The sequence below is a fragment of the Amphiprion ocellaris genome, chromosome 16 (assembly GCF_022539595.1).
Source record: "Amphiprion ocellaris isolate individual 3 ecotype Okinawa chromosome 16, ASM2253959v1, whole genome shotgun sequence".
In the NCBI taxonomy this organism is placed as follows: domain Eukaryota; kingdom Metazoa; phylum Chordata; class Actinopteri; family Pomacentridae; genus Amphiprion; species Amphiprion ocellaris.
This window is the reverse complement of record NC_072781.1, coordinates 32,542,062-32,557,549: the sequence shown is the minus strand read 5'-3', so window position 1 is coordinate 32,557,549 and position 15,488 is coordinate 32,542,062. Positions and strand designations below refer to the sequence as shown.

The 15,488-nt window shown below is 36.8% G+C and overlaps 1 protein-coding gene across 2 annotated transcripts in view; it reads left to right on the top strand.

Annotated features, from left to right (window-relative positions):
• LOC111586358 (1-phosphatidylinositol 4,5-bisphosphate phosphodiesterase beta-1-like) overlaps positions 1–15,488 on the top strand; it is a 56,210-nt gene that overhangs the window by 23,306 nt on the left and 17,416 nt on the right. For both annotated transcript variants that reach the window (XM_055018739.1, XM_055018738.1), the window contains exons 13-25: positions 498–582; positions 1,248–1,413; positions 3,723–3,778; positions 6,405–6,501; positions 8,252–8,336; positions 8,970–9,094; positions 9,600–9,754; positions 10,732–10,899; positions 11,661–11,760; positions 12,535–12,639; positions 13,534–13,646; positions 13,724–13,874; positions 15,300–15,353. In XM_055018739.1, coding sequence (XP_054874714.1) covers positions 498–582; positions 1,248–1,413; positions 3,723–3,778; positions 6,405–6,501; positions 8,252–8,336; positions 8,970–9,094; positions 9,600–9,754; positions 10,732–10,899; positions 11,661–11,760; positions 12,535–12,639; positions 13,534–13,646; positions 13,724–13,874; positions 15,300–15,353 — 1,460 coding nt within the window. The remainder of the gene's footprint in view (positions 1–497; positions 583–1,247; positions 1,414–3,722; positions 3,779–6,404; positions 6,502–8,251; positions 8,337–8,969; positions 9,095–9,599; positions 9,755–10,731; positions 10,900–11,660; positions 11,761–12,534; positions 12,640–13,533; positions 13,647–13,723; positions 13,875–15,299; positions 15,354–15,488) is intronic.

Here is a 15,488-nt window from a genome sequence, read left to right as displayed (position 1 = left end):
AAACAGAAAATGACAAAAACAAAGCACAAAAATACAAAAACAAGACACAAAATGACAGAAACATCAACAGGGTTGTTGTGGGACACGTTCCATGTATAATAATAATTATTTAAATTAAATTGATTAAAAAATGTTCCCACAATTCCAAGAGACGGCAATGAAAAAAATAAAACCAAAAAAGGAGATTGAAATTTCATTTTAACTGTTTTATTTGAGATTCAATTTGGTCATCAGGGGGTGGGACAAGAGAAAAATGTCATTTTAGGGGGAACTCCAGAACATTTTGTATTTTAAAAATATTTTCAGTCATTCTTTCCTCCTAGTTTTTTTTTAGATTTGGTCTCAGGACAAGAACATTTACACAACAACTGCATGTTTTAGTATTTTGGATTATTTAATGGGTGAAATGTCCTGCAGTTCTGGAATGACTTTAATTTTACATTCGGTCTCCTGAAACGTGTCGACTGATGATTAAAATCTGATTTTTTGCTCCTCAGTTTGAAGCAACAGGCCAAAATGGCTGAATATTGCCGATCGATCTTCGGAGACGCTCTTCTGATCGACCCGCTGGACAAATATCCTGTAAGAAGCACCGACCGCTGATCGATGGAAGCGTTTGTCCTGATCGATTGATCTGATTGGTGGTTGATAGATGGAAGCGTTTGTCCTGATTGATTGATCTGATTGGTGGTTGATCGATGGAAGCGTTTGTCCTGATTGATTGATCTGATTGGTGGTTGATCGATGGAAGCGTTTGTCCTGATTGATTGATCTGATTGGTGGTTGATAGATGGAAGCGTTTGTCCTGATTGATTGATCTGATTGGTGGTTGATCGATGGAAGCGTTTGTCCTGATTGATTGATCTGATTGGTGGTTGATCGATGGAAGCGTTTGTCCTGATTGATTAATCTGATTGGTGGCTGATTGATGGAAGCTTTTGTCCTGATCGATTCATCTGATTGGTTGATCAATGGCAGCATTTGTCCTGATTGATTAATCTGATTGATTGATTGATGGGAGCATTTGTCCTGATTGATTGATCTGATTGGTGGTTGATAGATGGAAGCGTTTGTCCTGATTGATTAATCTGATTGGTGGTTGATAGATGGAAGCGTTTGTCCTGATTGATTGATCTGATTGGTGGTTGATAGATGGAAGCGTTTGTCCTGATTGATTGATCTGATTGGTGGTTGATAGATGGAAGCGTTTGTCCTGATTGATTGATCTGATTGGTGGTTGATTGCAGCTGGAGTCAGGCATCCCTCTGCCCAGTCCTCAGGAGCTGATGGGCAAAATCCTCATCAAGAACAAGAAATCTCACAAACCGGCCAATAACACAGACAGCAAGAGGCTGACGGACCAGCCGGCCAATCAGAGCCAGGAGCCACTGTCTCCTAGCAACAACACGGGAGGTAAGACATGAAGACAAAAGGACTGAAACGTGTTCAGCTGTGACAGTCTTTGTGTAGAGGAAAAACAAAACAGAAAATGGCCAAATGATGGTGAGGATTCTGGAAAATGTCAGATTAATTTAAGAGAAATGTTTTTAAATCTGTTTTCATATTCAGGATGAGTCACCAGTAAATCATGTTGGAAAGGTTCAGTCCATCCCCGATGAACCTGCACTACTCTGCTTTTATCTCAGACACTCTGAAAGACGCAGTTAAATGTTGGATTTTATGATCGTTGCACGGATTTTCTGGAGGTTTTTTAACGTGTTTTTATCAGAAGACACCTCAGAATATTCAGCTGCTGAGGATCTTTCAGCAGTGAATAAATAAAGACACAGGAGCAGGACGAGGGAGTTTTATTGACGTGTTGCAGGAATCATCTTCTCTGAGCTGAAGTACGTCCTCGTGCAGCAGCCGTGACCCTTGGAGTGGCTGAATAATCAGAGAAGTTAAAGCAGAGGCTTGTTTACTCGTCTGCAGGTGGATGTTCGCTTCACATTCTCTGCTTCTCTGCACAAATTCTCAGCAGTTTCACATGCTGAGTCCCAACAACCTCTGCTGGTTTAGTTGTGGACGGATTTTAACCTTCTGAACCCCAAACACAGGTTTCTGAATGTTTTTTTTTTTTTTTTTAATTTGCTCCTGCTTCATTTTTCCTCACTGTGGCTCATTATAAAGTCCAGTCAAACATGAATAAGGAGAGAAAAGTCAGAAATGTCTTCTGTGCAGAATGATGCAGTTAGAATTATAGGTGTTGTATAAAAGAAAGGGAAAGAAAATTCAATTTCTTTGCAAAACTACCACAAAAAAGATGCTATAGAACAACTAGACGATGCAACAACACAGTACCAACATAAAATAGATGTAAAATCAACATTAGCACATGCAAAAACTACCCAGAACCATGAAAAAGACACTAAATGAGCAAAAGTATACTGAAAGAGACACCAGATAATAAATAAAAGATGCAAAAAAACAATAAAAGACATAAAATCCTGCAGCTTTATGGAAACAGAACAACATGAAGAAGGAGAAAGAAATGTCTTTTGTGCAGAATGATGCAGTTGCAGTTATGGATGTTATATAAGAAAAGGACAGAAGGTGGAAGTTTTTTTGCAAAACTACCACAAAGAGATGCAAAAGAACGACTAGATGACACAACAACACAGCAAAGAGACACAAAATCACCTGAAAGAGATGAAAACCAACACAAAATAGATGCTAAATGAACAGAAAAGCATGCAAAAACTACCAAACCAAGAAAGACCCGACAAAAAGACAAAATGAACAAATATACACAGAAAGAGACACCATATATCTTAATATTATAAAGCCGTGCAGAAACCAACAAAAAATAGATGCTGAATGAACACAAACGAATGCAAAAACTACCCAGAACCATGAAAAGGGCACATAATGAGCAGAAAAAAAGACCAACAATGAAGAAGGAGAGAGCACTCAGAAATGTCTTTTGTCACTATGACACAGTTACAATGACAGAAATCAGATAAAAAAGCTGAATTTAAGACAAGCTTCACTGGAGAAATTCCCACATTTTAGCAGCTAGAACAAGTGAAGTACAGTAAAATCAAGACAAGAAACACAAAAATAAAGATATAAAGACTTTACATGTACATCTTTTACATGTACAGATATGGTATGATGGATAATTAATTGATAATTAATTATAATTAATTGCTAATTGTGCCCAAATTGTGGGACAGAATTAAACATTGAGGTTATAAAGAATAACATTAGAGAGAAAACAGTGCTGCAGGATGTTGTTTAGTTTCTCAGATTTTTTATTTTACTTCTTTTTCCTTTTTTTAATCAACATGTCCACTTGTGTTCCCAACACTGGAAATAAAAACATTGGCTGGCTCTACATTATATAATTATTTAATTGTTTACATTTTTTTCCTCTCTGCTCTGTGGAAACACGACCTGCAGTTCAGCTGAAAACTCCCTGAATTTTTCTGATGTTGGTGTTAGTTGCTGCTCAATCATTCATATTTTCCTGATTGTGATAAGAAGCGCAAAATTTTTATTTTTTTACAGCATCTCTTTAGAGCAAACGGTTCATTTCTGGCGAATTTTTAAACGAGACATCGATTTAAATGAAATGTCACTATTTAGAGCTTAGATTAGTTTGATCTGTGAGTAGTTCAAGGACCGTCAGAAAGTTGAAACTCTCGTGATTCTCTCTGTTTTTACGGTTTTATTTGGTGGAAGAAGCTTAGAGACGCTGAAGGTTTGTTTAATTTTAACAGAGATGGAGGCAGAGAGTGAGGAAGACGACGATGATGAAGATGATGATGGTAAAAAGGTCAGTGGTGACATCACACCGCGCTGACATGACGTCACGTTGCTGCCGTCATCCTTCTTAGCGTCCAGTTGTTGTTTGTTTGTTGTTTGTTCGTTGTAAATGTTTCGCTGTCGTCTGTGTTTTTATTTTTGCTGCACTTGTTGTTGTTTATTCTGAACAGTTTTTGCTGTTTTGTGTGTTTTTGTTCACAGTGGGTCTGACTTTTAGACACACCAACGATGTTTACTTCTTGCTTGTATTTAATTTCTTTCTCACTATTTTTAGAAAATTATAAAAACCGAAGCTGAAATATTCAAAATCAAACGTTAGATGTTGGATCAACAATATTTACATTTTATTATTCCAATGTGAGGCTTTATTCTACAACCAGACTACATGTTGCATCATTAATTCTGATGTTTATCAGGCAGAGAGGCTGAATTTATTCAGATTAAAGATCATGAACTGCATAGATCACAACTTCAGTGTATTTTACAGTACTGTACAAAAGTTTTCTTTGTAAAAACAACTTAATAAATATCCTAAAGGACTCAAAAACTGTACAAATGATCAGTCCAGTGACTTAATTTGTCCAAAACGATTCCAAAACTGTGGAAAATAACTCTAATTCCTTGAAAATTATTTGAAACTTTGACTCAAAATTAGTCCAAAACTGTTTTATAACTATTTTGTTCTAATTTATATACAAACCGAAGCTGACAAGAATTCCTTTAAAATGAAGATTGAGCAATGACCAGGTATTACAGATTGAACGCAGTGTAAAAATTAAATTTTTTAACAGGGTTTAATGTCATTTTTTTTTTAACCAATTCATGATTATTGTACAGGTTTTTCCCTGTTCTGTTAAATTACAGATAATAAGTAGAATCACAAAAGAAAAATATTCGTTTATGTGTTGACTATAAAAGAAAAATCAGAAACATGAAAACTAAAAACAATATTTGACTTTGACTATAAAATGATTCTTTTGTGTTTTTTAATGTCTTTGAATTATCAAAATATATGATTATTTTGTGTTTATTCAAAACTTTACATAACACATAGTTTTAAAAATCTGTACTTTTTTTTTGCAAATAATAGGTTGTTATTTCACTGTGTGACCATAAAATTACATAATTTTTGTTGTATTAATATCAGCAAAATATACCATTATTTTACAGATTTTTGCTGCTATTTCCCCAGTTTTTATTTATTTATTTTTATTTATTTTTTTAATTTTAGAATATTCCAAAATTTTTACAATTATTTTCTGGCACCTTTGCTGCCAGATTTTCACAGATATGTTTTCCAGATGTTTTTTTAAATAACATTTTATTAGACTCCCCTGTCATGATTAAAACTATTAAAAAATGAGTCTGTTAACCTTTTAATCAATCTGCGGTTCTGCGGCTCCTGTTCAGACTAAAAGCTGCTCAGTTCATCTCAATCCAGCCTCAAATCTTCCTCCTACATCTTCCACAGCTTTTAGATTTAATATCATGCAGCAGCAGCAGCAGCTGACGTCGCCTGGAGCTGAGAGAGAGCTGAAGACGTGGGCTGAAGGTCTCACTTCTCTCCAACTTCCTTCAGCTCAAACCGACTGGAATAAAAACCACCTGAGGCCTTTATCAGATTTTATTCACTTCCCTCTGGAGACACAAAATGCTTTTTTATCACATGTGAAATATTTCTCCCTGTAAACACTCTTTGATGAGCTCTTGATGACAGTTTCCCTTTTAGATTCACTTTAAGCCAAACGAGGGGGAATAAAGAGACAAAATGTGATAACAGAATCAGAATCAGAATCAGAATGAGTTTTATTGCCATTGTTCATGAGGTTCACAAACGAGGAATTTGACTCGGTGCAATGCTGCTACATTAAACATTTAACAAATAGTACAGATAAAAATAAAGATAAAAATAAAGATAAATACTATAATAAAGGCAGAGCAGATAAGACATGAAAGGACAGGATTTATTATAAAGAAGGGATAAATGGCAGCGTTCTAAAGTCTACCTGGATGTCTTGTTAGTTTGGTCATCTTCTTTTTGCTGCTGCTGTTGTTTTTGCTGTTAGTATTTATAGTTTTGGTGGTTTATTCCACCCAAAATATTAGTTTTTCTTCAAATATTTATGGTTTAAGTGGTTTATTCCACCCAAAATGCTAGTTTTTCTCCAAATATTTATATTTTAAATGGTTTATTTCACCCCAAATACTAGTTTTTCTTGAAGTATTTATAGTCTCAGTAGTTTAGTCCACCCAAAATACTAGTTTTTCTCCCTGTAAACACTCTTTGATGAGCTCTTGATGACAGAGTTTCTCTTTTAGATTCACTTTAAGCCAAATGAGGAGAAATAAAGAGACAAAATGTGATATCAGGCAGAGAAGACAAGACATGAAAAGGCAGGATTTATTATAAAGAAGGGATAAACGGCAGCGTTCTAAAGTCTACCTGGACGTCTTGTTAGTTTTGTTGTCTTCTTGTTGCTGCTGCTGTTGTTTTTGCAGTTAAATGTGTTTATTTCTGCTGTGTTTAAATGGCAGCCGCTGTTTCCTCCAGAACATTTTATTGGAAAGGACCGTTTAAAGCAAACACTGTGAATCCAACGTGTGAAACTTCACACTTGTGCTGTTGCTGATTTCAGGGCTCTGCTGAGCGGGAGGCGGTGGCTACAGAGGAAATGTCAACTCTGGTAAACTACGTCCAGCCGACCAAGTTCAACTCCTTCGAAGCCTCCAAGAGTAAGAAACCGGAAATCTGTTGTTTAGTTCTGATTCTTTCTGGCATCGTTTCTCACTTTTCTCACTCTGCTCAGTTACAGTACCTTTAATTTTTGTTTAGTGCTTCATAAAATCCTCGTTTCACACCTTGAAGATGACCTTTAATGAAAACCTGCACTGATGGAGCAGCAGCTTCTCTGTCCTGTCTGTCATTGAGCTTGTCATTATTTCTTAAAGTGACAAGATTAGAAGTAAAATACAGTAAACAACAGACGTGAGAATACCTCTGTGCAATATCACTTAAATGTCAAATGATTCAAAAATATACCACCTCTTCATAAACGTGTTATTTTTAAGTTAAAAGGTAAAGTAGTTCCTCTTGTGAATGATCGAAAACAAACACTTTTAGAAGAATATATGGAAAATTCAGTCCCACAGTAGAAACTTAAAGCAACCAAGCTGTGATTTCCAGTCAATCTAACTGCATGAACATGGTTCTAAAATGAGTTATGACCAGCAGAACTTTCACAGTTTTGGACCTATGGACTGTGTCTATGTCTGCATCTGGGCTCCACTTGTAAGAGAAATGCAAATTCTGAAAAATGAGATGTTCAAAATTACTCAAATTTTGTTGAAAATTACTGAAAATTTGTCTGAAATGACTCAAACCAAGTAAAAATGGTCCAGAATGATTCAAAATGTTCCCCAGGTGACCCATAATTTGTCTAAAATGACTCAGTAGTTGCCCAAAATGTCTAAACATTTTTCCAAAAATTTGTGTGAACTTGTTCCAAATGACTAAACATTGGAGAAGAATTGAACAGAGGATCTAAAAAATCTGACTGAGACGTCACAAAGTTGGAATATGATCCAGGAAGATCAACTCAGGAGGCATGAGCTCAGATGGAGTCCAGATGTTTGGTGAGAACCTGACCAGGACTACCACAGTGGATGCATAGTCCTGACAGTGCTACACATGCTGAACGTTTTCAGAGAATTTGATCCACAGTAACAATAGTTTTCTGTGTTTTCATGTTTAAAATCTTCAATCTTCAGTAAATACTAACTGTGTTCTACAGAATGAATGTGAAATAATCAGTAAGGGAGAGTTTTATAAATTGGTGTCACTGCAGCCACAATATTTACTCAGAACTGTGTTTCTGTGTGTTGTTTGTATTTCTGTGCGTGTTGTTGTGTTTCTGTGTTTTGTTTGTATTTCTGTGTGTGGTTGTGTTTCTGTGTGTGTTGTTGTGTTTCTGTGTGTGTCGTGTGTCTGTGTGTTGTTTCTGTGTGTGTTCTTTGTGTTTCTGTGTGTGTTGTTGTGTTTCTGTGTTTTGTTTGTATTTCTGTGTATGTGGTTGTGTTTCTGTGTGTGTTGTGTTTCTGTGTGTGTCGTGTGTCTGTGTGTTGTTGTGTTTCTGTGTGTGTTGCGTGTCTGTGTGTGTTGTTGTGTTTCTGTGTGTGTTGCGTGTCTGTGTGTGTTGTTGTATTTGTGTGTGTGTGGTTGTGTTTCTGTGTGTGTTGTTGTGTTTCTGTGTGTGTCGTGTGTCTGTGTGTGTTGTGTTTCTGTGTGTGTTGCGTGTCTGTGTGTGTTGTTGTATTTCTGTGTGTGTGGTTGTGTTTCTGTGTGTGTTGTTGTGTTTCTGTGTGTTGCGTGTCTGTGTGTGTTGTTGTATTTCTGTGTGTGTGGTTGTGTTTCTGTGTGTGTTGTTGTGTTTCTGTGTGTGTCTGTGTGTGTCGTTGTGTGTCTGTGTGTGTGTTGTTTGTGTAGAGGCGGCCCGCTGTTACCACATGTCGTCTTTCGTGGAGACCAAAGCTTTGGAGCATCTCACAAAGTCACCGGTGGAGTTTGTGGAGTATCCTTGGCGACGGTTGCCGTGGTGACAGCATGCCATGGCAACCACTTCTATACTTCTTTTGTGTTCTTCCCCTCTCTCTTCTATTGATGCTTTTTTTTTTTTTACCTGCTGCATAAACCTTCAGAAATCTGAAGGTTTAAATCGAATTTTCCCGTCAATAACAGCAGTTTTGTCTCAGAAGGAAACGACATTCATGTGCACCAGACGAGCTTTTATGCTTTGAGGGCTGAAACAAGCGTTGCAATGTCTATGCATGAACAGATTTTTTCATATAAGCTGTCTTATATCCCATCAGGAGCCTTCAGATCGTCTCCTGCTGCCTTTTCTGGCTGCACAAAACCAAAATGAAAATTGGAAATGCAGCCTTTTCCAAAGATATTTGAGAATCAGGCTCTGTGGTAACATTCAAATGACACTTAAATACATTTCTTTTTAACTTAGCCTTCCTCTAGTACCATCGTCAATTATGTATGTGGTGTTATTTATATTTACAGCTTGTCCTTTTTCTTGTTTTTATTCTGTACTTTCTGTTTTTTCCGATGTTAAAGCAGTCTTATTCTTATTCTTCAGAAGGTTAGTGGAGCTAAAATTCACTAACTCTGCATTGATCCTTAACCTTCCATTAACCAGATATAATAAATCCCAGCTGAGTCGAATCTATCCCAAAGGAACCAGAGTGGATTCGTCTAACTTCATGCCTCAACTCTTCTGGAATGCTGGATGTCAGCTGGTGGCTCTCAACTACCAAACTATCGGTAAAATATCAGCCTACTGCTTACTTGATAGAATGATGTTTGGGGTTGTTGCCTTCCGATAACAGGGGCTCTGTGAAGTAAAAGATCTCTATAGAAACTGCAAGATTCCTTCAGCTGGCACACCCAAAAATACTGTAAAATAAAGGAAATAGCCATCCAATAAGAATACTGCAACTTTACATAATTAAAATTTTAATCTGTGTGTAGAAACTATGAAACTACCTGCATTTTCACTATAAAAATTGAGCATAATCCATTAAATTCAATGTCTAATGCTCAAATGTACTTGCAGGACAACAACTAGACCCACCAAAAGAAACCCACACCCAAATATTTAGAGTGTATTTAACAGATTTTAAGTTTAGGTTGAATTTAAGCTACCGTTAGGGGTTGTGTATTTCTGTATCTTGCTCTAGCTCATTTTAAAGCTGCAGTTGCTTTTTTTTTTGTTTGTTTGTCCGTCATCTTTAAATCTTCCAGAAATAACAGCATGTCTCTGTTCCAGATTTGTCCATGCAGCTGAATCTCTTCATGTTCGAGTACAACGGTCGCAGCGGCTACAGACTGAAGCCTGAGTTCATGAGACGTCCAGACAAACACTTTGACCCTTTCACAGAAAACACTGTGGACGGCATCGTAGCGAACACACTGTCTGTGAAGGTAAATATACAGTAGTTTCTTCTTGTTAGAGCCCCTGTTTGCAGAATTCTTCTTACAAACCTGCAATAATGTTTCTGTTTCAGTGAATGAAGACATGATTTGGTCAGAAAAATAGCTGTTGGTGGTCATTAAGTGTCACAGAAGTCTTTGTCATGGTGCCCGTTGCTAGCTAAAGTCCCACAATGCTCTCTGCTTGCCAACATGAACTGTAGTCTTAGTGACAGTATTCAACATTAAGAGGCTCCACCTGGTGGAACAACCAGGTACTACAGCTGATTTACATTTACTGATGTCATGGAGGGAAAACAGGTTTACTACATCTGTTGGAGCATTAATACGTCCTAGCCTCTAACTCTACATTTACCTTCTAACACTGCATTTACCTTCTAACACTGCATTTCCCTTCTAACACTGCATTTACCCTCTAATACCAGCATGGACACCCTGACACAACAAACTGATGTATTCTGACACCTTTCCATCACGTCTTCAGCAATTTGAGCAACAGTAGCTCGTCTGTGGGATTCACCACTGTTCCCTCCTTGGACCACTTCTGATAGATCCTGACCACTGCATACCAGGAACACCCCACAAGAGCTGCAGTTCTGGAGATGCTCTGACCCAGTTGTCTTGTCAAACTGGCTCAAATCCTTACACTTACCCATTTTTCCTGCTTCACAACTCTGTGGACAGAATGTTCACTTGCTGCCTCATATATCCAACCTACTAATAATAATCAGTGTTATTCACTTCACCTGTCAGTGGTCAGAATGTTGTCCTGATCAGTGTACATTGGATTAGCTTTATGACGGCATGCTTTAACTATTTAACTGAACCTTTTCACATTTCTGCAGCCCTCAAGAGAAAATACTGCAGTTTATTACCAATGGAGAATGTCCCTAATGTAGTCCATGTGTACATTTACAAATACAACATGCATTTCTAGCAGTTTTGTTCTCTTTCTGTGTCTATCTCAGGTGATTTCAGGCCAGTTTGTGACGGAGCGGAGGGTTGGAGTTTATGTGGAGGTGGAGATGTTCGGACTTCCTGCAGACACCAGGAGAAAAGCTCTGAAGACCAAAACTTCTCAGAACAACAACGCCATCAATCCAGTGTGGGACGAAGAGCCGATTGTCTTCAAAAAGGTAAGACATAGACAAATGTTCCTGGATGATTACTAATGTTATATGTCTGCTGCAGATTGAGGACCCTTGTTTGTTGCAACACCTACCAAGCTGGAAACCCAAAATCCTACTTTCTGTCCAAGCACACGAGTTTTTAAGGTGTATTTCAGCCAACCAAAATACTAGTTTTTCTCCAAGTATTTATAGTTTTAGTGGTTTATTCCACCCATAATACCAGTTTTTATCCAAATATTTATAGTTAAAGTGGTTATTCTGTCCAAAATACTAGTTTTTCTTCAAGTAGTTCTAATTTTAATGGTTTATTCCACCCAAAATATTAGCTTTTCTTTAAGTGTTTATAGTTTGAGCGGTTCATTTCACCCAAAAATACTAATATTTCTTCAAGTATTTATAGTTTTAGGGGTTTATTCCATTGAAAATACGAGTTTTACTTCATGTATTTATAGTTTTAGTGGTTTATTCCGCCCAAAAATGCTTGTTTCACTTCAAGTATTTAAAGTTTCAGTGGTTTATTCCGCCCAAAATGGTAGTTTTTCTTCAAATATTTATAGTTTAAATGGTTTATTCCACCAAAAATAAAATTTTTCTTCACTTATCTATAGTCTAAGTGGTTTATTCCACCAAAAATACTTGTTTTTCTTCAAGTATTTAACTCATCAGATTTTAGCGATGTTAACCGTATTTTAACCATATTTTAGCTGCTGCACCAGAAACGCAGTCCAATATTTCTTAGTAACATTGTGACTTTAACTGTTTCTCAGGTGATTCTTCCAACTCTGGCCTCTCTGAGAATCGCTGCTTTTGAGGAAAGCGGGAAGTTTATCGGTCATCGAATTATTCCCGTTTCTGCCATCAGACCAGGTATGTAGCTAGTTCACACGTGTTTGTTTGAACCACTTATTCCTGCTCTATAAAGAAAAATCAAGGCAGTCTTCTGTGGGTGTTCTGTTTTGTTTTGGTTTTTTTGTTGCTGCTGTGGTGTTTTTGCAAAGAGATCCTTCCTCAAGTTTGTTTTTCACCTGCGTATCTTCCCGATTTTCTGCATGTAATTGTACAAAACTGCTGAAATAAAAGCATTTATCAAAGTGTCAATGTGCAAAATCTGAGAGAAATTTAAGATTTTCAGCTGTCAGACAGTCCTTGAACTATTCATGTGTCTCCTGTCTGGAAATTTAACAAAATCTGAGCCTAAACTTGTGATATTTCTGCACATTTATAAACCTCAAAGTTCAGATATTAGTGATGCTTCCAGTTTCCCAGAACCCTCTCGGGGTTCGGAGGGTTCAAAACAAATGGGTTTTGCAGGACAATGTGAGAAAACTTAACAGGGAAAAAAAATGTCAGCACTTTCCTGAACTATAATTATGATGTTCTGTGTCAAAAGGCAGCACAAAGTAGAAAAACTGACATTTTCAGACCCACTTTTTAAAAGTAATCCACTTAGTTTGCAGAGACCAGCTGCTGCTTTGACCACTTTACCTGAAAGAACTCAGAATTTTTCCTCATAATGTGACTAAACTCGTGCTTTAGCTTCTCTCTCTGCCCCCAAACCTTATACATTGTAAGATATTTATGTCCTTAAATAACCCATACGACGGTTATATTAGTTTTATTCTGTTCTGTTTCTCTCCACAGGTTACCGTTACATCGGTTTGAGGAATGAGAAGAATCAGTCTCTGATTCTACCGGCCGTGTTCGTCTACATCGAAGTCAAAGATTACGTCCCCGATACGTTTGCAGGTACAAACTTTGACAGTTTTCATAAAATCTGATCAGTCTGAAAGCCAAAATGGATCATTAATTTCATTAATTCAACAAATCGCTGATATTTCTTTGTTCATTCAATATTTTTTCTTCAAGTATTTATAGTTTAAATGGTTCGTTCCAAACAAAATACAAATTTTTCTTCAAATATTTATAATTTTATTGGTTTATTCCAAACAAAATGCTAGTTTTTCTTCAAGTATTTATAATTTGAGTGGTTTATTCCACCCAAATACTAGTTTTCTCCAAGTATTTATAGTTTTTCGTGATTTATTCCAAACAAAATACCAGTGTGTCTCCTATTTGCAGACACATTGTTATGTAGAAGTGCACAAGGAGTCATATACTGTATAATAAGCTTTATAATATAACTTTAAACATCACTTTAAACATCTGGAACTGTTGCTAAAGTTTTGCTTTTTTAATGGTTTTTAAAAGTTATGAGATAATTTAAATCACATAAGATCACCAGATATTTATGTCCAAAGAGTCTTTATTCTGCTCAGTTCAGTTTGAACTTCAAACTGTTTCCATCCAGACTTTAGTTTCTTTCTTTTGGCTGCAGGTTGAGATTTTCTCAAATGTTTAGCAAAAAAACAACCAAAATTCAGAACTTCTTTGTTAAATAGTGTTAATCTGTGTCCGTTTGTGAACAACAGCTGTAGAAAAAGTGTCGGAAATCAAAGTTTTGCTCAACAACATGTAAATTAATGCTTGTTTTCTGTTATTTAACAAAACAGAGAAAATATATAGTTAAAAATGTTTTTAATGCTGTCATTTTTTACAGCATACATAAAACTCCAACAGCTTCAAACGTGTAACTGGCTGAATAATCACCATGTTATTAAACTTTCTCCATATTCCCTCCAGATGTGATCGAGGCTCTGTCCAACCCCATCAGATACGTGAACCTCCTGGAGCAGAGGTCCAAACAGCTGGCAGCTCTGACTCTGGAGGATGGCGAGGAGGACACTCAGACGGAGGTCAGTTTCTGCTTCATTCAGACTTTATCTTCACAGTTAAACGTTTTCCTGAAAGTCTTCTTGGTGTTGATATCCAGGATGAGGTTGAAAACAGCGTCGAGAGGAAGAACGATCTGAAATCAGCTCCACTGGAGAACGGACTGAGTCCCACATCTGGACCTGCAGGCCACACCCCCATCGCCACGACGCCGAAAGCTTCTGCTGCCAATCAGCAAGCAGCTACGACAGGTAGATGTAGTATTAGAGGGTAAATGTAGTATTAGAGGGTAAATGTAGTATTAGTGGGTAAACAATGTAGTATAAGAGGGTAAATATGGTGTTAGAGGGTAAATGTAGCGTTGGAGGGTAAATGTAGTGTTAGAGGGTAAATGTAGTGTTGGAGGGTAAATGTAGTGTTGGAGGGTAAATGTAGTATTAGAGGGTAAATGTAGTATTAGAGGGTAAGTGTAGTGTTAGAGTGTAAATATAGTATTAGATGGTAAATGTAGTGTTAGAGGGTAAATGTAGTATTAGAGGGTAAGTGTAGTGTTAGAGTGTAAATATAGTATTAGATGGTAAATGTAGTGTTAGAGGGTAAATGTAGTATTAGAGGGTAAGTGTAGTGTTAGAGTGTAAATATAGTATTAGATGGTAAATGTAGTGTTAGAGGGTAAATGTAGTATTAGAGGGTAAGTGTAGTGTTAGAGTGTAAATATAGTATTAGATGGTAAATGTAGTGTTAGAGGGTAAATGTAGTATTAGAGGGTAAATGTAGTGTTGGAGGGTAAATGTAGTGTTAGAGGGTAAATGTAGTGTTAGAGGGTAAATGTAGTATTAGAGGGTAAATGTAGTGTTGGAGGGTAAATGTAGTGTTAGAGGGTAAATGTAGTGTTAGAGGGTAAATGTAGTGTTAGAGGGTAAATGTAGTGTTGGAGGGTAAATGTAGTATTAGAGGGTAAATGTAGTGTTAGAGGGTAAATGTAGTGTTGGAGGGTAAATGTAGTATTAGAGGGTAAATGTAGTGTTAGAGGGTAAATGTAGTATTAGATGGTAAATGTAGTATTAGAGGGTAAATGTAGTATTAGATGGTAGGATGTACTGAGGCTCCAACAGATGTAGAAAACCTGTTTTCTCTCCATGATGTCAGTAAATGTAGATCAGGTGCAGTTCCTGGTTGTTCCACCAGGTGGAGCCTCTTCCTCTTCCATCCTCTTCCTGTGAAGGTTAATGACCCCAAGTGTCTTGGTTTATTTGTTTATGTTAATTTTGTGACTGAGTTTATGTTCAAGATAAAGTAGGATTTACCAGCATTTGTACACTCTAGTAGCGTCTCTAACAGAACCATAATTGTAGCCCAAATCATGCACGTGTTCACAAAAACAGCAGCATCAACACAGCATAAATGTCCTCGACACTTAATTTGCATCGTCAGTTAATCAAATATTGATTCCATATGGGTTATTGATTGGGTAAATTACTTTCATGTGTGTGAAAATGCCTCCATCAGATGAGAAGATCTCTGTTAAAACATGTTGTTCAACACTTTCCTTCTTGATGATGGTTAAAAAAAAAAAAAAAATGTTATGTGAATAAAATGGCATATTTTATTTTAACTGTGAAAATACTGTTTGTTAAATTGTTATTGAAGCTGATTTTCTCTTTTCTGTATTTTAGAGTCGGCCAAACCAGCAGCAAAGACCGAAGACCTGGTTTTAAGTGTTTTGATAGGTCAGTTTTTACATGGTTGTTTTATTTTTCATGTGTGATGATAATTTATCCAACTGCAACCATTTAGGGGACAAGATATGGGTTCGTTTTGGTTCATTTTGCTGGCATCCACTCTTTCCTTGAGCTCAATATTTA